The sequence below is a fragment of the Physeter macrocephalus genome, chromosome 16 (assembly GCF_002837175.3).
Source record: "Physeter macrocephalus isolate SW-GA chromosome 16, ASM283717v5, whole genome shotgun sequence".
Taxonomy (NCBI): domain Eukaryota; kingdom Metazoa; phylum Chordata; class Mammalia; order Artiodactyla; family Physeteridae; genus Physeter; species Physeter macrocephalus.
In genome coordinates, this window is record NC_041229.1 from 38,771,185 (window position 1) to 38,787,727 (window position 16,543).

General features: G+C 42.8%; 2 protein-coding genes across 2 annotated transcripts; both read right to left on the bottom strand.

The window, feature by feature from the left end:
* Positions 1-275: 275 nt before the first annotated feature.
* Positions 276-2,238, bottom strand: LOC112066977 (lysine-specific demethylase 4D-like). The gene is given in 2 exon segments (XM_024131604.2): positions 276-414; positions 416-2,238. Coding segments are annotated over 2 exon segments (1,959 nt in total). The 5' UTR covers positions 2,236-2,238.
* Positions 2,239-15,320: 13,082 nt separating this feature from the next.
* On the bottom strand, positions 15,321-16,490 carry LOC112066976 (lysine-specific demethylase 4D-like). The gene has a single exon (XM_024131602.3). The coding sequence runs from the start codon at positions 16,384-16,386 to the stop codon at positions 15,370-15,372; it is 1,017 nt and encodes a 338-aa protein (XP_023987370.1). The 5' UTR covers positions 16,387-16,490; the 3' UTR covers positions 15,321-15,369.
* Between the last annotated feature and the right edge of the window lie 53 nt (positions 16,491-16,543).

A 16,543-nucleotide genomic window follows, 5' to 3' on the forward strand; every position in this document is an offset into this window, starting at 1 on the left:
GTGTCCATACCATCTAAGCCAAGGCAGAAGCCAAAGGCCCATCAATGTTCAGGAGTGGTATGAGAATACCTGAGAGGTACAATATTCTATGGCAGATGTCCCTGTGGGAAGGTCCACTTCAGAGGCTGCTAGGAGCCCTGGTTGTCATGGTAGGAGAAAGCAGCTGGCAGCTTGGGAAATGTGTCATTTCTAGGAGATAAAGCATCTCCACTGAGGACAGGCCCAGCCCAGATTGTTGCTTGGCTGGGAGCTTCTGTGGTTTCTGGGGTGGAGGGTCAGATAAAGTCACATTTAGCAAATTCTTCAGTAGTCATGTGCGCACAGATTGAAGACCATCCATTGGTGAGGAATTCCTCCCAGGACTCAAGAGTTGCAGGTGCCTCTAGCTTTAGCCCCAGGGGATCACAGTCAAGGGTGCGGGAGACTGGTCTCTGCAGCTGGGACAAGACTCTTAGAGGCATAAGAGTGGTCCAACCTTACAACCTCACAGAAGTTCACGGGGGCCCCGCAGTTCCCAGCATCGTCCCTGGGGAACACTCTCAGAGTCCCAATGATGTTGGCAGGAATCAAAGGGATGCTGTCAAGGAAACTGGATGTAATACCCTCCAGAGATGGCAGGCATGGGCCAGGGTGCATCGGATTTTCGGAATCCAATGGGGGACCCAAGGGTTGAAGATCAGGGGCACAACAGCACCCGGAAGCCTTAGAAGGATGCTGGAGCCATGGGCTCAGCAATGCAGGGTTGTCCATCAAGGGTTCGCCAGCAAACAGGAGCTGAGCTTCGAAGTCCAGAGATGTGTGCGTTGTGTCTAAGGAGAGGCACCTCTTAGCCCGGGCCCGGACAGTCCGGTCCCGAGTCTCCTCTTCCCGAGGACTACGACGAGGACCGTATCGGCCAGTAAGGTGGAGATCCGGGCCGGATGGACCTGGGGTCAGCGGCGGAGTCAGGCCGGGCTCCGCGGAGCTGTAGGCAGCAGCAGCCCCGAACTGGGCGGCAGAGCGAGAACCCCGGGCCGGCAAGGGGGGCGGGGACGCAGGACCCACAGGGGCTCGGCGGCGGGTCCCATGGCAGGCGGCTACGGGCGGACGGCGGTGCGAGGCGCTGCGAGACGGACAGTGCCTCCGGCGGAGCGCGGGACCCCCGGGGGCGCGGACCACCCTGCAGGCGTTCAGGCCCTGGCTGCCCGGCACCGTGGGCTGCGTGTGGTCCACCACGGTCCTGTCCTGCCCGCGTTTCCACAGCTCGTAGCGCTCCGGTTGCAGGATGCGCACGAAGGCGTCCATGGAGAAGGCGACCCGGGCCTCCCCGCAGCTGCACTGCGAGGCCACTTTGCCGTAATCGATCCAGCGCGGGGAGGCGAAATTGATGGCTTCCGCGCAGTTGAAGCCATGGTTGAAGCCAGAGTGGTAGCCATAGGGAAACGTGACTATGAACTCTCCAGCCTCCTGAGTGACCCGACCGAAGGGGATGCCGTTGTCCTTGAGGACCGTGGGCGAGATGAGAGCCACCTTGTGCCGCAGGAAGGCCTCACAGCCCCGCGAGCTGCCCGGGAAAAGCTCCCTGGCCAGGCGTTCCAGGCGCCGGCCGTGCTCCGGGGGCACCGCGTACCACGTCTTGGGCTCCCCGAAGTGCAGGTAGTTGATGCTGTAAAGGTCCATGTCCTCCGTGTGCCAGGCGAAGGCGGTCTTCCACATGCCGAAGTACAGGTAGGGGGTGTTGACGCCTTCGATGACCACTCCGCACTCCCGCTCCAGCAGGTCCTGAATGGTTCCCAGGTGTCCAAGGCTCCACTGCTTCGTGTTTCTTTCGAATAAGGAGCCACTGACGTCCGCACCATATACTGGTGAACCATAGAGGCGTGTTTTCCAATATTTTCGCTCCAGATCCTCAAAATCAGAGTAGAATGGAGTCTGGTGTCTTTCACTGTTTGTTAAGCGGCGATACTCGCTCAGGGTCATGGCTTTCTTCTTTTTGTGCTGTTGAGTAAACACACCTGCCTTCCCAGTTGTCATCTGCTGGAGGGGAGCGGCTATTAAGATATCATCGATATCATCGTACGTCTGTCTGGCTTTCCATCCTTTCGGTGGAATTACCTTGGCTAGGCCAGCTCGGTGTGCACCTTGTGACTCCATGTAAACAATATATTTGTTGAAATCTTCAAATTCTTCCATGGTTGGGTGGAAGATCATAATCTTACAACTCGGGTTCTGGCTACCAAAGTGCTTAGACTGCATGGCTGCAACAGAATAAGCAACGGACTCCCAGCTTCTTAGGTATGCTTTGGATACCTGAGAATGCTGGGGAGTAACCTCTTCCCTATACTTTCTTTATTTTTAAAAAAGTTTTGATATATCTGAGAGGCAGGAACTCAGACTTGAACTTTTAAACAAACGAGGTGGTATCTTCTCCAGGCTTGTCAATCCACCAGAAGGACTCCACTCTTGTCAGCATTTTGGAGTCAAAGGAAATAGAGTATTTCGCAGAGGAGAGGGCTCTCTGAGCCAAGTCCTGCCTCAGCCTGCAGCTCTCTGAGTTTCCTCTGTTGGGGGTATAAGTGCCTGAGACCTCTCCAGGTTCCCAGGCTTGAGTGCATGGGTGGCTTCTCACCTCACTGTAGCAGAAAGTCTCTTCATGGAAGTTTCCAAGCCAAACCTAAAGAAAGTACAAAATATTGAAAATAAGTGGATGACAAAACAAACTGATTTAACATCAAGTTCAAGAAAATTGTATAGCAGTCTTAATTTCAAAGTTTGAATTTAAGGGCAAAAAGTACACTCTTTTGGTAGGCATGTAAACTGGTGCAGCTATGGTGCATACTATGGAAAACAGTATGGAGTTCCTCAAAAATTTAAATAGAACCACCATATGATGATGCAGTCTCACTTCTGGGTATATATCCAAAGGAAGTTAAAACAATATCAAGGAGATATCTGCCCTCCGTCATTCTTTGAGGCATTATTCACAATGGATAAGATATGGAAACAGCCAACATGTCCAGCGATGGTTCAATGGTTTCAGAAGATGTGGTACATATATACAATGGAATACTACTCAGCCATAAAAAGAAGGAAATTTTCTCATTTGCAAAAACATGGATGTTCTTGGACGGTATTATGCCCAGTGAAATAAGACAGAGAAAGACAAATATGGCATGGTATCACTTATATGTGGAATCTTAAAAAAAAAAAAAAAAAAGTAAAACTTACAGAACCAGAGTAGAAACGTGGTTGCAGGGGAGGGTAGGGAAGGGAGTAAAAAAGGTTACCTAGTGAATAGAGTCTCAGGAGCTAATGTTAACCATGGTGATTATAGTTGATAACACTGTGATGTATAGTTGAAATTTTCTAGAAGAGTAAGATTTAAATGTTCTCACCAAAAAAGGTAAATATATGAAGTAACTGTGCTAATTAACTAGAAGGGGGGAATCCTTTCACAATGTATATCAAATCACCACAAAGTTCACTGAATATTTACAATTTTATAAGTCATTTATACAGCAATAAAGCTGAAATTTAAAAATAAAGAATTAGGGCAAGTCATCAGAAAGAAAAAGAGGAATATCTAACTGAACTGTAAGGACATTAAGCAACCTTGAAAATAAAGGCGTTAAGCACTCAACTCAAGAAATTGGATAGCTTAACCCAAAAGATAAATTAGGGAAAGGAAAACAATGATATAAGCTGAAACAATTACAAAAGAAAACATAACACCCAAAAGAAATGATGACTGAAACCAAAATGCAATTTGTAGACCATTAAAAGTGTAAAAACATAAGCATAAGAGTAAAGAGAGAAAAGTACAAGCAAATCATGTTATAATAAAATAGGGGACACAGATAAAAATCTACAATTTTTTATAGAAAGAGTGCCTATGTAAACGAAAGCCGGAAAAATGTACAGAACACAAATGTACACATCCTTAACAAGAATTACCCTTAATGTGTAAATACTTGAAACATTCTAGTTATAATCTAATCATCAATTTGCATTGATAGACAAATTATTAGAAATATAGGGTTCACTCAGAATGGGAGAAAATATTTGCAAATGAAGCAACTGACAAAGGATTAATCTCCAAAATTTACAAGCAGCTCATGCAGCTCAACATTAAAAAAACAACCCAATCCAAAAATGGGCAGAAGACCTAAATAGACATTTCTCCAGAGAAGATATACAGATTGCCAACAGACACATGAAAGAATGCTCAACATCGTTAATCATTAGAGAAGTGCAAATCACAACTACAATGAGATATCATCTCACACAGGTCAGAATGGCCATCATCAAAATTCTAGTTATAATCTAATCATCAATTTGCATTGATAGACAAATTATTAGAAATATAGGGTTCACTCAGAATGGGAGAAAATATTTGCAAATGAAGCAACTGACAAAGGATTAATCTCCAAAATTTACAAGCAGCTCATGCAGCTCAACATTAAAAAAACAACCCAATCCAAAAATGGGCAGAAGACCTAAATAGACATTTCTCCAGAGAAGATATACAGATTGCCAACAGACACATGAAAGAATGCTCAACATCGTTAATCATTAGAGAAGTGCAAATCACAACTACAATGAGATATCATCTCACACAGGTCAGAATGGCCATCATCAAAAAATCTACAAACAATAAATGCTGGAGAGGGTGCGGAGAAAAGGAAACCCTCTAGCACTGTTGGTGAGAATGTAAATTGATACAGCCACTATGGAGAACAGCATGGACGTTCCTTAAAAAACTACAAATAGAACTACCATACGACCCAACAATCCCACTACTGGGCATATATCCTGAGAAAACCATAATTCAAAAAGAGTCATGTACCAATATGTTCATTGCAGCTCTATTTACAATAGCCAGGACATGGAAGCAACCTAAGTGTCCATCAACAGATGAATGTATAAAGAGATGTGGCACATATATACAATGGAATATTACTCAGACATAAAAAGAAACGAAACTGAGTTATTTGTAGTGAGGTGGATGGACCTAGAGACTGTCATACAGAGTGAATTAAGTCAGAAAGAGAAAAACAAATACTGTATGCTAACACATACATATGGAATCAAAAAAAAAAAAAGGTCATGAAGAACATAGTGGCAAGATGGGAATAAAGATGCAGACCTACTAGAGAATGGACTTGAGGATACGGGGAGGGGGAAGGGTAAGCTGGGACAAAGTGAGATAGTGGCATGGACATATATACACTACCAAACGTAAAATAGAATAGCTAGTGGGAAGCAGCCGCATAGCAAAGGGAGATCAGCTCTGTGCTTTGTGACCACTTAGAGGGGTGGGGTAGGGAGGGTGGGAGGGAGGGAGACGCAAGAGGGAAGAGGTATGGGAACATATGTATATGTATAACTGATTCACTTCTTTATAAAGCAGAAACTAACACATCGTTGTAAAGCAATTATACTCCAATGAAGATGTTAAAAAAAAAGAAATATAGGGTTCGGCCAAGTTTCTAGACATTGATTAGCATACAAAATCTATAGATCCCATACACCAGTTAACAATCAATTATAAAGTGAAAGAGGAAAAAGGTTTTAATCCCTGTAATAACAGAAGTACATGGCCCCAATGAAGAAATCTAAAAATGATATGCATGCAATGCTTGTACTTTAAATGCATAAATAAATGAGAATTTTACCAGGAAAAAAAGTTGCTTTCTGATATGAAATGTCATCCTTTTCATCTTTATGCTTTAAAGGAAAAAAAAAAAAGGCCAAAGAAGTGCTTGCCTTCTGCTAGTGTAAAATCTTAATTCCCAATGAAGATACACTAGGACCCAGAAAATTGTTTCCTTGAAGGATTCAGCCTCTGAATGAAACGGGCTGTGCTCAAAGTCTGGCTATATATGTCCCACAACAATTTCAATTCAATCAGTACCACCACAATTCTAATACCCTCATATCCAATCAAAATCTCTAATTTGATCCCACATATTTTTCAAGTCCCTTCCAATTGACACACTCCTTACTCAGTTCTAGAAACCCTCTCATTCCCATTAGATCGCAGTTCACTAAATGAGGTGCTTTTTCCTGAAAATATTTGTGATTTTTACCAAGAAAATATTAAGAAAAAAATTAACTTCACAAGTTGGACGATAGTTTAAAAATGAAAACTCAAGGAAAGGGTATCCCAATGTATAGTTCCCTCTCTCGCTCTCTCTCTCTATATATATATATATGCATAAATAGTGTCATTTTTTAAAACTTCTGGTAGGAAAATAACTCTTTTGCTCATAAGCACAAATTACAGAAATAAAGTGACCTACCTTCTACCAACAAAATCCTGATTCCAGTTGGAGATATTCAAGGACCCACAGAGAGAGAGTGTGTTCTCTGGGCAGCTGGCCTCCAAATGCAGACCCATGTGCTGATGGCTCTGGCTTTCTACCTGAGCAAAGGTATAATTTGATCAGCACCAATCAACAGTAATTGCTCTGGTTGGTCAGCCCACTTTGTCTGCACCCTTCTGATTGTTTAAACCAATCTTACAGAGAACTAAGAGGTTGAAAATAAAAGGAGTGGGAAACTCAAACCAAGCAAATATTAAACAAAAGAAAGCTGGCCTAACAGCAATTAATATCGAATGTATTTATAAGGTAAAAGAAGGACAGCTTATACTTATCAAAAAGAAAAACTCATGGGAAAGATTACAATGGGGTGTAAATAAAAGGAGTGGGAAACTCAAACCAAGCAAATATTAAACAAAAGAAAGCTGGCCTAACAGCAATTAATATCGAATGTATTTATAAGGTAAAAGAAGGACAGCTTATACTTATCAAAAAGAAAAACTCATGGGAAAGATTACAATGATACACTGTATGCGCCTAGACACATACCACTGAGACATACAACACAAAGACTGAGAATTATAAGGTAAAACTGATATACTTGCAATGATGGTGGGAGGTTTTTTTTTTTCAAACACCATTCTCTCAGAAACTGATAGATGAGAAGAAATTTAATAATGTTATAAAAGTTTAAACAATAAATTTAACAACTTTGATTATATTACCTGCAGCAACCACATAGCAAAATGCTTTTCAACACATGTAAAACATTTACAAAAATTTATCACTGTAAGACCACATAATAAATCTCAGTAAAAATTCTATAGAATCAACATATTGAGTACCATCTTGATCAATCTTTTATTTCAATCATGAAATAAAATTGAAAGTCAATAATCAAAAAACAGAACACAACCATAGTTATTTAAAAATGAATATCCACATAACACCTACAACAATATAATCCATATAATAGCTAAAAATCTATTGATTTTTATGTTGTACACAAGTAGTTAGTAAAAACTAAACCAAAATACCTCAGAATTATTTGAAAGAAAAAAATTTAAAATGATAGAACAATTCAAAAAACAAAAGGGAAAACAACCATATACAAAAATATGAATGATTAATAAAATAGAAGTCTGTTACTTTAAAAATAAAATAAATTAAAACTGATTAATAAATTATAGAGTACTGCCTGCTAAAGGAAGAGAGGGCTCCCTGAGTGAGAGAAGCAGGTGCAAAGTGGCAAGTAGGGGTGTGTGTCGGAGAGGGGTAGTAATTTTATAGAGGACGACCCTGCCAAACACCATTGTAACCAGGTCAACATCAAGAGTCATAAACTGGGAATTCCCTGGCAGTCCAGTGGTTAGGACTCCGCGCTTTCACTGCCTAGGGCCCAGGTTCGATCCCTGGCCAGGGAACTAAGATCCCACAAACTGCGAGGTGTGGCCAGAAAAGAAAAAAGCCATAAATCACTGTGATAGTATATGTCCTTGATATGATGTGGTTAAAATGTGATAAAATTCCCTCCGTAATCTTCCTCCAGAAAAATACAGAAACCCAAGATAATCATAAGAAAAGCATCAAATTCCAATAGAGGGGCATCCTACAATATGCCTGACCAGTATTCCCCCAAACTCTCAGGTTTCTATACAAACTTTTGGTCAAAATCACGGAAAGTCTGAGAATCTGTTACAGCCAAGAGAAACCTAAGGAGACATGAAAACTAAATGTAATTTGATATTTTAGAAGAGATCCTGGAACAGAAGAAGGACGTTGGGTAAAAGGTGAAGAAATCTGAACCAATGATAGCCTTTAGTAGACAATAACATATTGACATTTGTTCATTAATTGTAATCAATATACCATGGGAATCTAGATGTTACTAATAGGGGGACATGTGAGTGGGGTCGGGTCAATACTCCCTGAACCATGTGCTCAACTTTTTGTAAATCTAAAACTGTCCAAAAAATTAGGTATACCTAAATATAATATTGTAAATAATAAATAAACAGGAGAAGGCATCAATAAACAATATTAGAATGAAAAAAATTAGACACATAATCTGAGTTTTGGAAACAGTCTACAATACAACACAATATAAACCAAATGATTCTATGAACCACTATGTGACTTAACTTTTTAGAGCACTTTAAAAAATATTTTAAATTATGAAATAAAAGGTGTTCACAGAAATCTATAAAGCATATGTGTGCACTTCAACAAATAACTCTAGAGTTAACAGAAGTGGAACCACTACCCAGGTCAAGAAATGCAACATTGCCAGGCTCCTGGCTGCCGCCTGGTGCCCTTTTTCCCAGATTACAGCCCCTTCTGCCTCCTAGACTGACCTTATCCTAACTACTCACAGAGTAATTTTGGTGAACATTATAAAATTAAAACTCTGTCCATTTTTGAAAACTTTATATAACCTTGAAGAAGCACAAGTTTATTTATGTACTTTAGTGTAATTTTGGTGTATTTTTGCATCATTTACGCCGTTGCATGCAGCTGGACTTTTCTGTTCCAGGGCTGGAAAGTATTCAACCATATAAACTTTCTACTGTTGATGGGGCTTTGCGTTTTTTCCACTTTTGGCCTCTTACAAACAGCATTGCTCTGAAAATTCTCTGACGTGTATACTGGCTATAGAATATGTAAACTTAAACTTGCCAAATTTTTTCAACACATTTTACCAGTTTACGCACTAGCTGCATGCAAGGGTGCTCATCCTCCTTCACTTTTGCAAACCTTTGGTGATTTTCTGCCTTTTTAGTTTTAGCCGATCAGGTGAGGGCATAGGGGTACTTCATAATGATTTGCATTTACTTGGTTACTAGTAGGGGTGAACCAATTTTTCTGATGATTACTGGCTGATTGGAGGTGCTCCTTCAGGAAGTGCCTCATCAAGTATACTGTCCATTCTTCTGCTGGGTTGTCTGTGTTGGTAGTAGTTATATGTTCTGCTTATTAGTTCTTTACTAGGTATGAGTAATACGATATCTGTTCTCACTCTTTGATTTGTCTTTTCACTCTCTTTTTCATTTTTTTTGATCAACAGAATTTTCTCTGTACCTCTAACAAAACAAATATTAATAAAAATAGCTAATATATGGTGACTATCGAATGCCAGACACTGTTCAATGCACTCTGCATAGAATAATTTATTTATGCCTTATCTTCATAATGACCCTGTAAGGGAAATCCTATGAACCCTATTTCTCATATGAGGAAACCGCATCAAGGAGATATTAAGAAACTTGCTCAAGGTGACAGATCTAGTAAGTAGGGAAGTATTCAAGTAAGAATCTCCAAGATGATTCTTTAAAAGAACAAAGAGGGTTGACTTCTCCTCTACCAAACTGTGATATTTGAGCTGCAATGGAAAAATATATCTACGTACAGAATAGAGAGGCCAGACGCAGACACATGGATATGTGGGAGTCTGCCTATGGTGGAGGTAGCATACCAACCCAATGGGGAAGGATGAACTATTCAATATGTGGTAGTGGCATTGGCACTATTTTGGGGGGTGGAATTGGAGCTTGACCTCATACCACTTACATAAATAAATTTGAGGTGCATTACAGATGGATACAACACAGAATTTTAAGAGAACATATTGAAGAATGTCTTTATGAACTCAGGGTGGAACAATGTCTTAGGGAAACAAAAGCACCATGACGGGAATGTCTGATATATTTAAATGATTCCAAACTAATTACTGTGATGGTTCATTTCACATGTAGACTAGGCTAAGAGATGCCCAGATAGCTGGTAAAGCATTACTTCTGTGTGTTCCGCACGGCTGTTCTGGGAAGAGATTAGCACTTGCATCAGCAGACTGAGTAAAGATCGCCTTCACCACTGCAGGTAGGATCACCCAAACCACTGAGAGCCCAAATTCTACAAAGAGCAGAGTAAGGGTGAATTTACTCTCGCTGCAAGAGCCGACGCGTCCGTCTTCTCTTGCTTTGGGACTTCTGACATGGGCACTCCTTGTTCCCAGGCTTTCGAACCCAGACCCAACCATATTCCCCGTTTTCCGTCTTGCACGCAGCCCATCTGACAGATCGTGGGATTCCTCAGCCTCCATAACCCAATGAATGAGTTCCCCTACTAAGAGCTATACATATATCTCCTATCGCTTCTATTACTCTGAAGACCCCTGACTAATACAATGACGTAAAAAATTAAAAGAAATTACGGTCTAGGAGAATTTTTTCGTCATACATGAAATAGACAATGAATTAGTATCCTGAATATCACATAACTTCTACATAACAACAACAAAAAATAGTCAAACCAAAAAAAGTAGGCAGAGCTTTAGAATAGGTAATTCAGAAGAGAGGAAATCCAAATGGCCAATAAATACAAGAAGATGTGCAGGATCACTAGCAATCAGAGAAGCTATTCTCTGCCCATTTTGATTAGGTCTGACAATATAAAAAAGTGGATCAAGATATGGAGAAACCAGAACTCTCCCACACTGCCAATAGAGGTGGAAATTGGAGGGCAAGCTGGCTTTTCCTAGAAAGTTAAAAGTGAACATAAATACAAGCCAGTAATCCTATATACAAAGCTGTTGTGTAAATCACTGTTTGAAATAACAAAGATTTGGAAATAACCCTATTGTCCATCAGCAGCAGAATGAATAAAATAAAATAAATTACACAGATCTAGTTTACTTTGTTGAACTGAATAGGAACTATAGATAGGAAAGTCTTTAGATCTTGTAAGTGTAATATTGACTTTTCTAAAAGGTGATGGTGGGGGTAAGTTGTTAAAACCACAGGACAAACTACTTTCTGTTTCGCAGCCTTTTGTCCACAAACTTGATGAATATACACTGGACTTGTGATTGTTATTTCTCAGAAGTGGAGAGAGGCCTAGGAGAGACTGTGGCAGTGAGAACAAAGGTGGCTCTATCCTTGCCTCTGTGTAGTTGTCACTGTCAATGTCCCTCGCTTTTCCAAGATTAAGTATAGCAAAAACTTACTGGACATGGAAGAACAGCTGGATTTGGGCATCTTTTCCTGAGAAGAGTGGTCCAGATTGTGAGTAAACAAATTGAGTGTGCCGGTCGACCTGAAATAAAATAGAATTTTCAATAGACTTGCTTGATGAACCCCCTTTATTACCACCCCCAGCTCCTAATCCTTTCAAGAAGACTAATTTTTTTTTTAATGGAAGTATAGTTGATTTGCAATATCGTGTTAGTCGCCGGTGTACAGAAAAGTGATTGTGATATACATATTTTTTCAGATTATTTTTCATAATAGATTATTACAAGATATTGAATACAGTTCCCTGTGCTATACAGCTATTCCTTGTGTTTTTTTCTTTTGTTTGTTTGTTTTGTTTTGCAAATCCTTGTTGCTTATCTGTTTTGTGTACAGTCGTGTGTATCTGTTAATCCCATACCCCTAATTTATCCCTCCCTTGCTCACTTTCCCCTTAGCTAACCACAAGTTTGTTTTCTATGTCTGTGAGTCTGTTTCTCTTTTGTACATAGATTCACTTGTATTGTTTTTTAGATTAAACATGTAAGTGATATATTTGTCTTTTTCTGTCTTACTTACTTCCCTTAGTATGATATTCTCTAGGTCCATCTATGCTGCTGCAAGTGGTAATATTTCGTCCTTTTGTGGCTGAATAATATTCCATGGTATGCATATACCACTTCTTCTTAAACGAATTATCTGTTGATGGGCACTTGGTTTGTTTCCATGTCTTGGCTATTGTAAATACGGCTGCTATGAACACTGGGGTGCATGTATCTTTTCGAATTAGAGTTTTCATCTTTTCCGGATATACGCCTAGGAATGGGATTGTTGGATCATATGGTAGCTCTGTTTTTAGTTTTTTTAAGCAACCTCCATACAGTTTTCCATAGTGGCTGAACCAATTTACATTCCCACCGAAAGTATAAGAGGGTTCCCTTTCATCCACACCCTCTGCATCATTTATTATTTGTAGACTTTTTTTTTTTTTTTTTTTTTTTGTGGTATGCGGGCCTCCCTCTGCTGTGGCCTCTCCCGTTGCGGAGCACAGGCTCCGGACGCGCAGGCTCAGCAGCCATGGCTCACGGGCCCAGCCGCTCCGCGGCATGTGGGATCCTCCCAGACCGGGGCGCGAACCCGGTTCCCCTGCAACGGCAGGCGGACGCGCAACCACTGCGCCACCAGGGAAGCCCCTATTTGTAGACTTTTTGATGATGGCCATTCTGACAGGTGTGAGGTGATACCCCTCTGTGGTTTTGAATTGCATTTCTCTAATAATTAGAGATGTTGAGCATCTTTTCATGTGCCTGTTGGCCATTTGTATATCTTCTTTTGAGAAATACCTACTTAGGTCAAGAAGACTAATTTAGGAACCAGTATACTGGTGAAACTAAACTGTATTTTTAAACATTGCATCTCTTTATTGGGCAAAGGAAATTTTGTTTCAAGTCTAAAAGTGAGTGAAAACATAAGGTATATAGTGGAAGAAATATTTTCCAAAATTTTTTTTGTTTCTTTTCCTTCAAAATCCCCAATTTTGTTATGCTAAGCTATTTGAAGCCTGTATCTGCCGGGAAGAGATTGTGATATCCCTGAAATATAACAAGGAAAATTTCAGTTTCTAAAATTTAAAACAGCAATATGAGCCAGGCTACTGTCTTCAGAGAGACTTTGCAGAGTTCCCTTATTTCTCTGCACTGCCATATCCACAGCTGACCTAAATTAAAGGACCAAAAGCCCTCAAGAGGTCAGTTACTTATCACATGAAAGTTTACTTCTTGCTCATATGAGATCTACTATGGTCCAGTTGCTCTCCAGGGCTGCTGTCTTCCCAGTACTTCCAGTCTGCTTCCATCATGTGGTTCCACCATCTCAATACAGGGCTTAATCCTCTTTTCAGCCAAGCATCTCACTGCCGTCCTCCACTGAGGATCCTGAGTTCAGCCTCTCAGCTTCAGTTTGCCGCAGAATATGCTACCCCAGAGTTGCCCAGCTGCATGGTGATGGGGATGGCACATGGGCTTTGGCTACTCCTCAATCAGAACTTCAAAGAAGCCTTACTTTTTCATTGCTCCTGCCTGTAGTTTTACATGGTGCTTCAAATTCCAGAATCTTATTGAAATTCTGTAGGGGGGAGCTGGAGGGAAGATAGATGTGGTTTGATTCTCTGAAATGTTTCCTTCTGCATCCAAACTATCATTTTCAATTTCCAAAATTTATTCTGAGTGTGGCCACTTCTGTGCATTCTCAACACTATGACCTAAGTCAGTAACCATCAATTCTCACCTGTATTACTTAGATGTTCTAACTACTTCTCCTGCCCCTAAGGGGTCCACAGAACAATTAAGGTGATTACTTAAATATGCAAATTATATCATGTCAAGTGCTGTTTTAAACTTCCAATGCCTTCTCATTTCAAGTTGAAAAAAACTCAGATATTTAACATGAGCTACAAGGTCCTACCTACCCTGGACCCTGCCTCTCCCTTCTCTATGCCCCAGACACAAATGAGCTTCCTCTCTATCCCAATTTCCAAAATTTATTCTGAGTGTGGCCACTTCTGTGCATTCTCAACACTATGACCTAAGTCAGTAACCATCAATTCTCACCTGTATTACTTAGATGTTCTAACTACTTCTCCTGCCCCTAAGGGGTCCACAGAACAATTAAGGTGATTACTTAAATATGCAAATTATATCATGTCAAGTGCTGATTTAAACTTCCAATGCCTTCTCATTTCAAGCTGAAAAAATCTCCAGTATTTACTATGATCTACAGGTCCTACATACCCTTGACCTTGCCTCTCCCTTCTCTATGCCCCAGACACAAATGAGCTTCCTCTCTATCCACACAAAAACACCAAGCTCTATGTTAGGGCTGTTACACTTGTTGTTTCATCCAAGTGGAAATCAGCTCTGGACCTTCCTTCTTGTCCTTTGGGACTCGGGAAGGTCTCCTGCTCCATGAAGTATCCCCTGACCACCAGAAACACACTGCCCATTCTACACTATCACCCCATCCCCTTTAATCCCTTCACAGAACTTATGCCCACTTGAAATTGTCTTGTTCATTTATTTGTGAACGTGTTGATTGGAATGTAGCAATGACTTAACCACGTGAAATATACATACAGCATTGAGAAGGCAGTGGAGACTTGGAGAGAAGATTTTCACATGCTGCCACTTTTTGTCCTATGTTCGCTCATCTCTCCTAGCAACTTGGATCAGCCAAGTGCCAGGTGATTTCCACCAAGTCATCCTTCAGATAGGGCTGCCAACCAAATCCCCGAACCCAGCCAGCCAGCTGGAACCCAACAATCAACCCCAAACTCACTCACCAACATCACACAAGGCAACAAGCTCATAAAAATAAGTTTTGCTTGAAATGCTTTGATATAATTATTAAGAAAATTGCAGAAAAAACGACCACCCCTCAGTTGACTGAATGAACAACACAAAAAATAAAGTCAAATTTTAACATTCTGGTTACCTTTAATATATTTAGTAAAGTCAGATTTTAACATTCTGGTTACCATACTGGCATAGAACACATTTTCAATACATCAAAGACTCAGAAAGATTATCAATTATTATCTGCATCCCTACTGACCTAATTGGTCTAAAGGGCTTAGTTTGGCAAGAAAAGCAGGAAGGGAAGGGGAAAGAGGAAAAGGAGAGAGACTGGAGGGTAATCAAAGCCCAGGATTCTTTCGAAGTTCAGCAGCATCCAGAGCTGGCCCACAGAATGGGAGTCTGAAGTAGATTGGGCTCTGGCGACCTCAGCAGGACCTAGTTCCCAGTGACACTAGAGTGTCCAGTGAATGAAACCTCAGTTTGTGACACAGGAGTTAGCAGCGTCCAAAGATTCCAGGGTCTGGAAGGAAGAACAAACTTTGGAGAATTTGTTAAACACCATGGACCCAACATGTCCAGCGGCAGCCCAGGAGGGACTCTCATGCAAGACTAGTGACCTGCAAATACCCAAAGCTCTGAAATGTAAATGCGACCAGTCTCAAAGGATCCCCACGCAAGAGCTGTGGGGTAGAAAGGCATCCCCTGGGCTTAGGGGACAGGGCCACAACCACACCCAGAATCCTTGGCGGGTTGCTGGAGCCCAGGGCTGAGCGGGTGAGCGTTGTCCGGCGAGGGTGCATCCACAGGCAGGGGCTGAGCCTCTGGGTCCTGAGCGATGTCTAAGGAAAGCCTCCTCTTAGCCCTGGGGGGAGCAGTTGGCTCCTGAGTCCCCTGTTCCCAAGGCCGACGACGAGGGCCACAGCTTCCAGCTGGGTGGCGATCCGGGGCGGATGGACCTGGGGTCGGCGGCTGGGTCGGGCCGGGCTCCCCGGAGGTGCTGGTGGCCGCAGCCCCGAACTGGGCGGCAGAGCAAGAACCCCGGGCCGACGAGAGGCTCCGGGACACAGCAGGCTCAGGGACTCGCGGGCGGGTCCCACCGCCCGCGGCTACAGGCCCACGGGGGCGCGGAGCGCGGCGGGGCTGGTGGTGCCTCGGGACGAGAGCGGCTCCCCCGGCCGAGAGGATCTCCCTCCAGGCGTTCAGGCCCTGGCTGCCCGGCGCCGTGGGCTGCGTGTGGTCCACCACGGTCCGGTCCTGCCCGCGTTTCCACAGCTCGTAGCGCTCCGGTTGCAGGATGCGCACGAAGGCGTCCATGGAGAAGGCGACCCGGGCCTCCCCGCAGCTGCACTGCGAGGCCACTTTGCCGTAATCGATCCAGCGCGGGGAGGCGAAATTGATGGCTTCCGCGCAGTTGAAGCCATGGTTGAAGCCAGAGTGGTAGCCATAGGGAAACGTGACTATGAACTCTCCAGCCTCCTGAGTGACCCGACCGAAGGGGATGCCGTTGTCCTTGAGGACCGTGGGCGAGATGAGAGCCACCTTGTGCCGCAGGAAGGCCTCACAGCCCCGCGAGCTGCCCGGGAAAAGCTCCCTGGCCAGGCGTTCCAGGCGCCGGCCGTGCTCCGGGGGCACCGCGTACCACGTCTTGGGCTCCCCGAAGTGCAGGTAGTTGATGCTGTAAAGGTCCATGTCCTCCGTGTGCCAGGCGAAGGCGGTCTTCCACATGCCGAAGTACAGGTAGGGGGTGTTGACGCCTTCGATGACCACTCCGCACTCCCGCTCCAGCAGGTCCTGAATGGTTCCCAGGTGTCCAAGGCTCCACTGCTTCGTGTTTCTTTCGAATAAGGAGCCACTGACGTCCGCACCATATACTGGTGAACCA

What these genes read in the sequence shown, in the direction of transcription:
- LOC112066976 (XM_024131602.3), bottom strand. Translation starts at nt 16,386, where the DNA reads ATGTGGAAGACCGCCTTCGCCTGGCACACGGAGGACATGGACCTTTAC.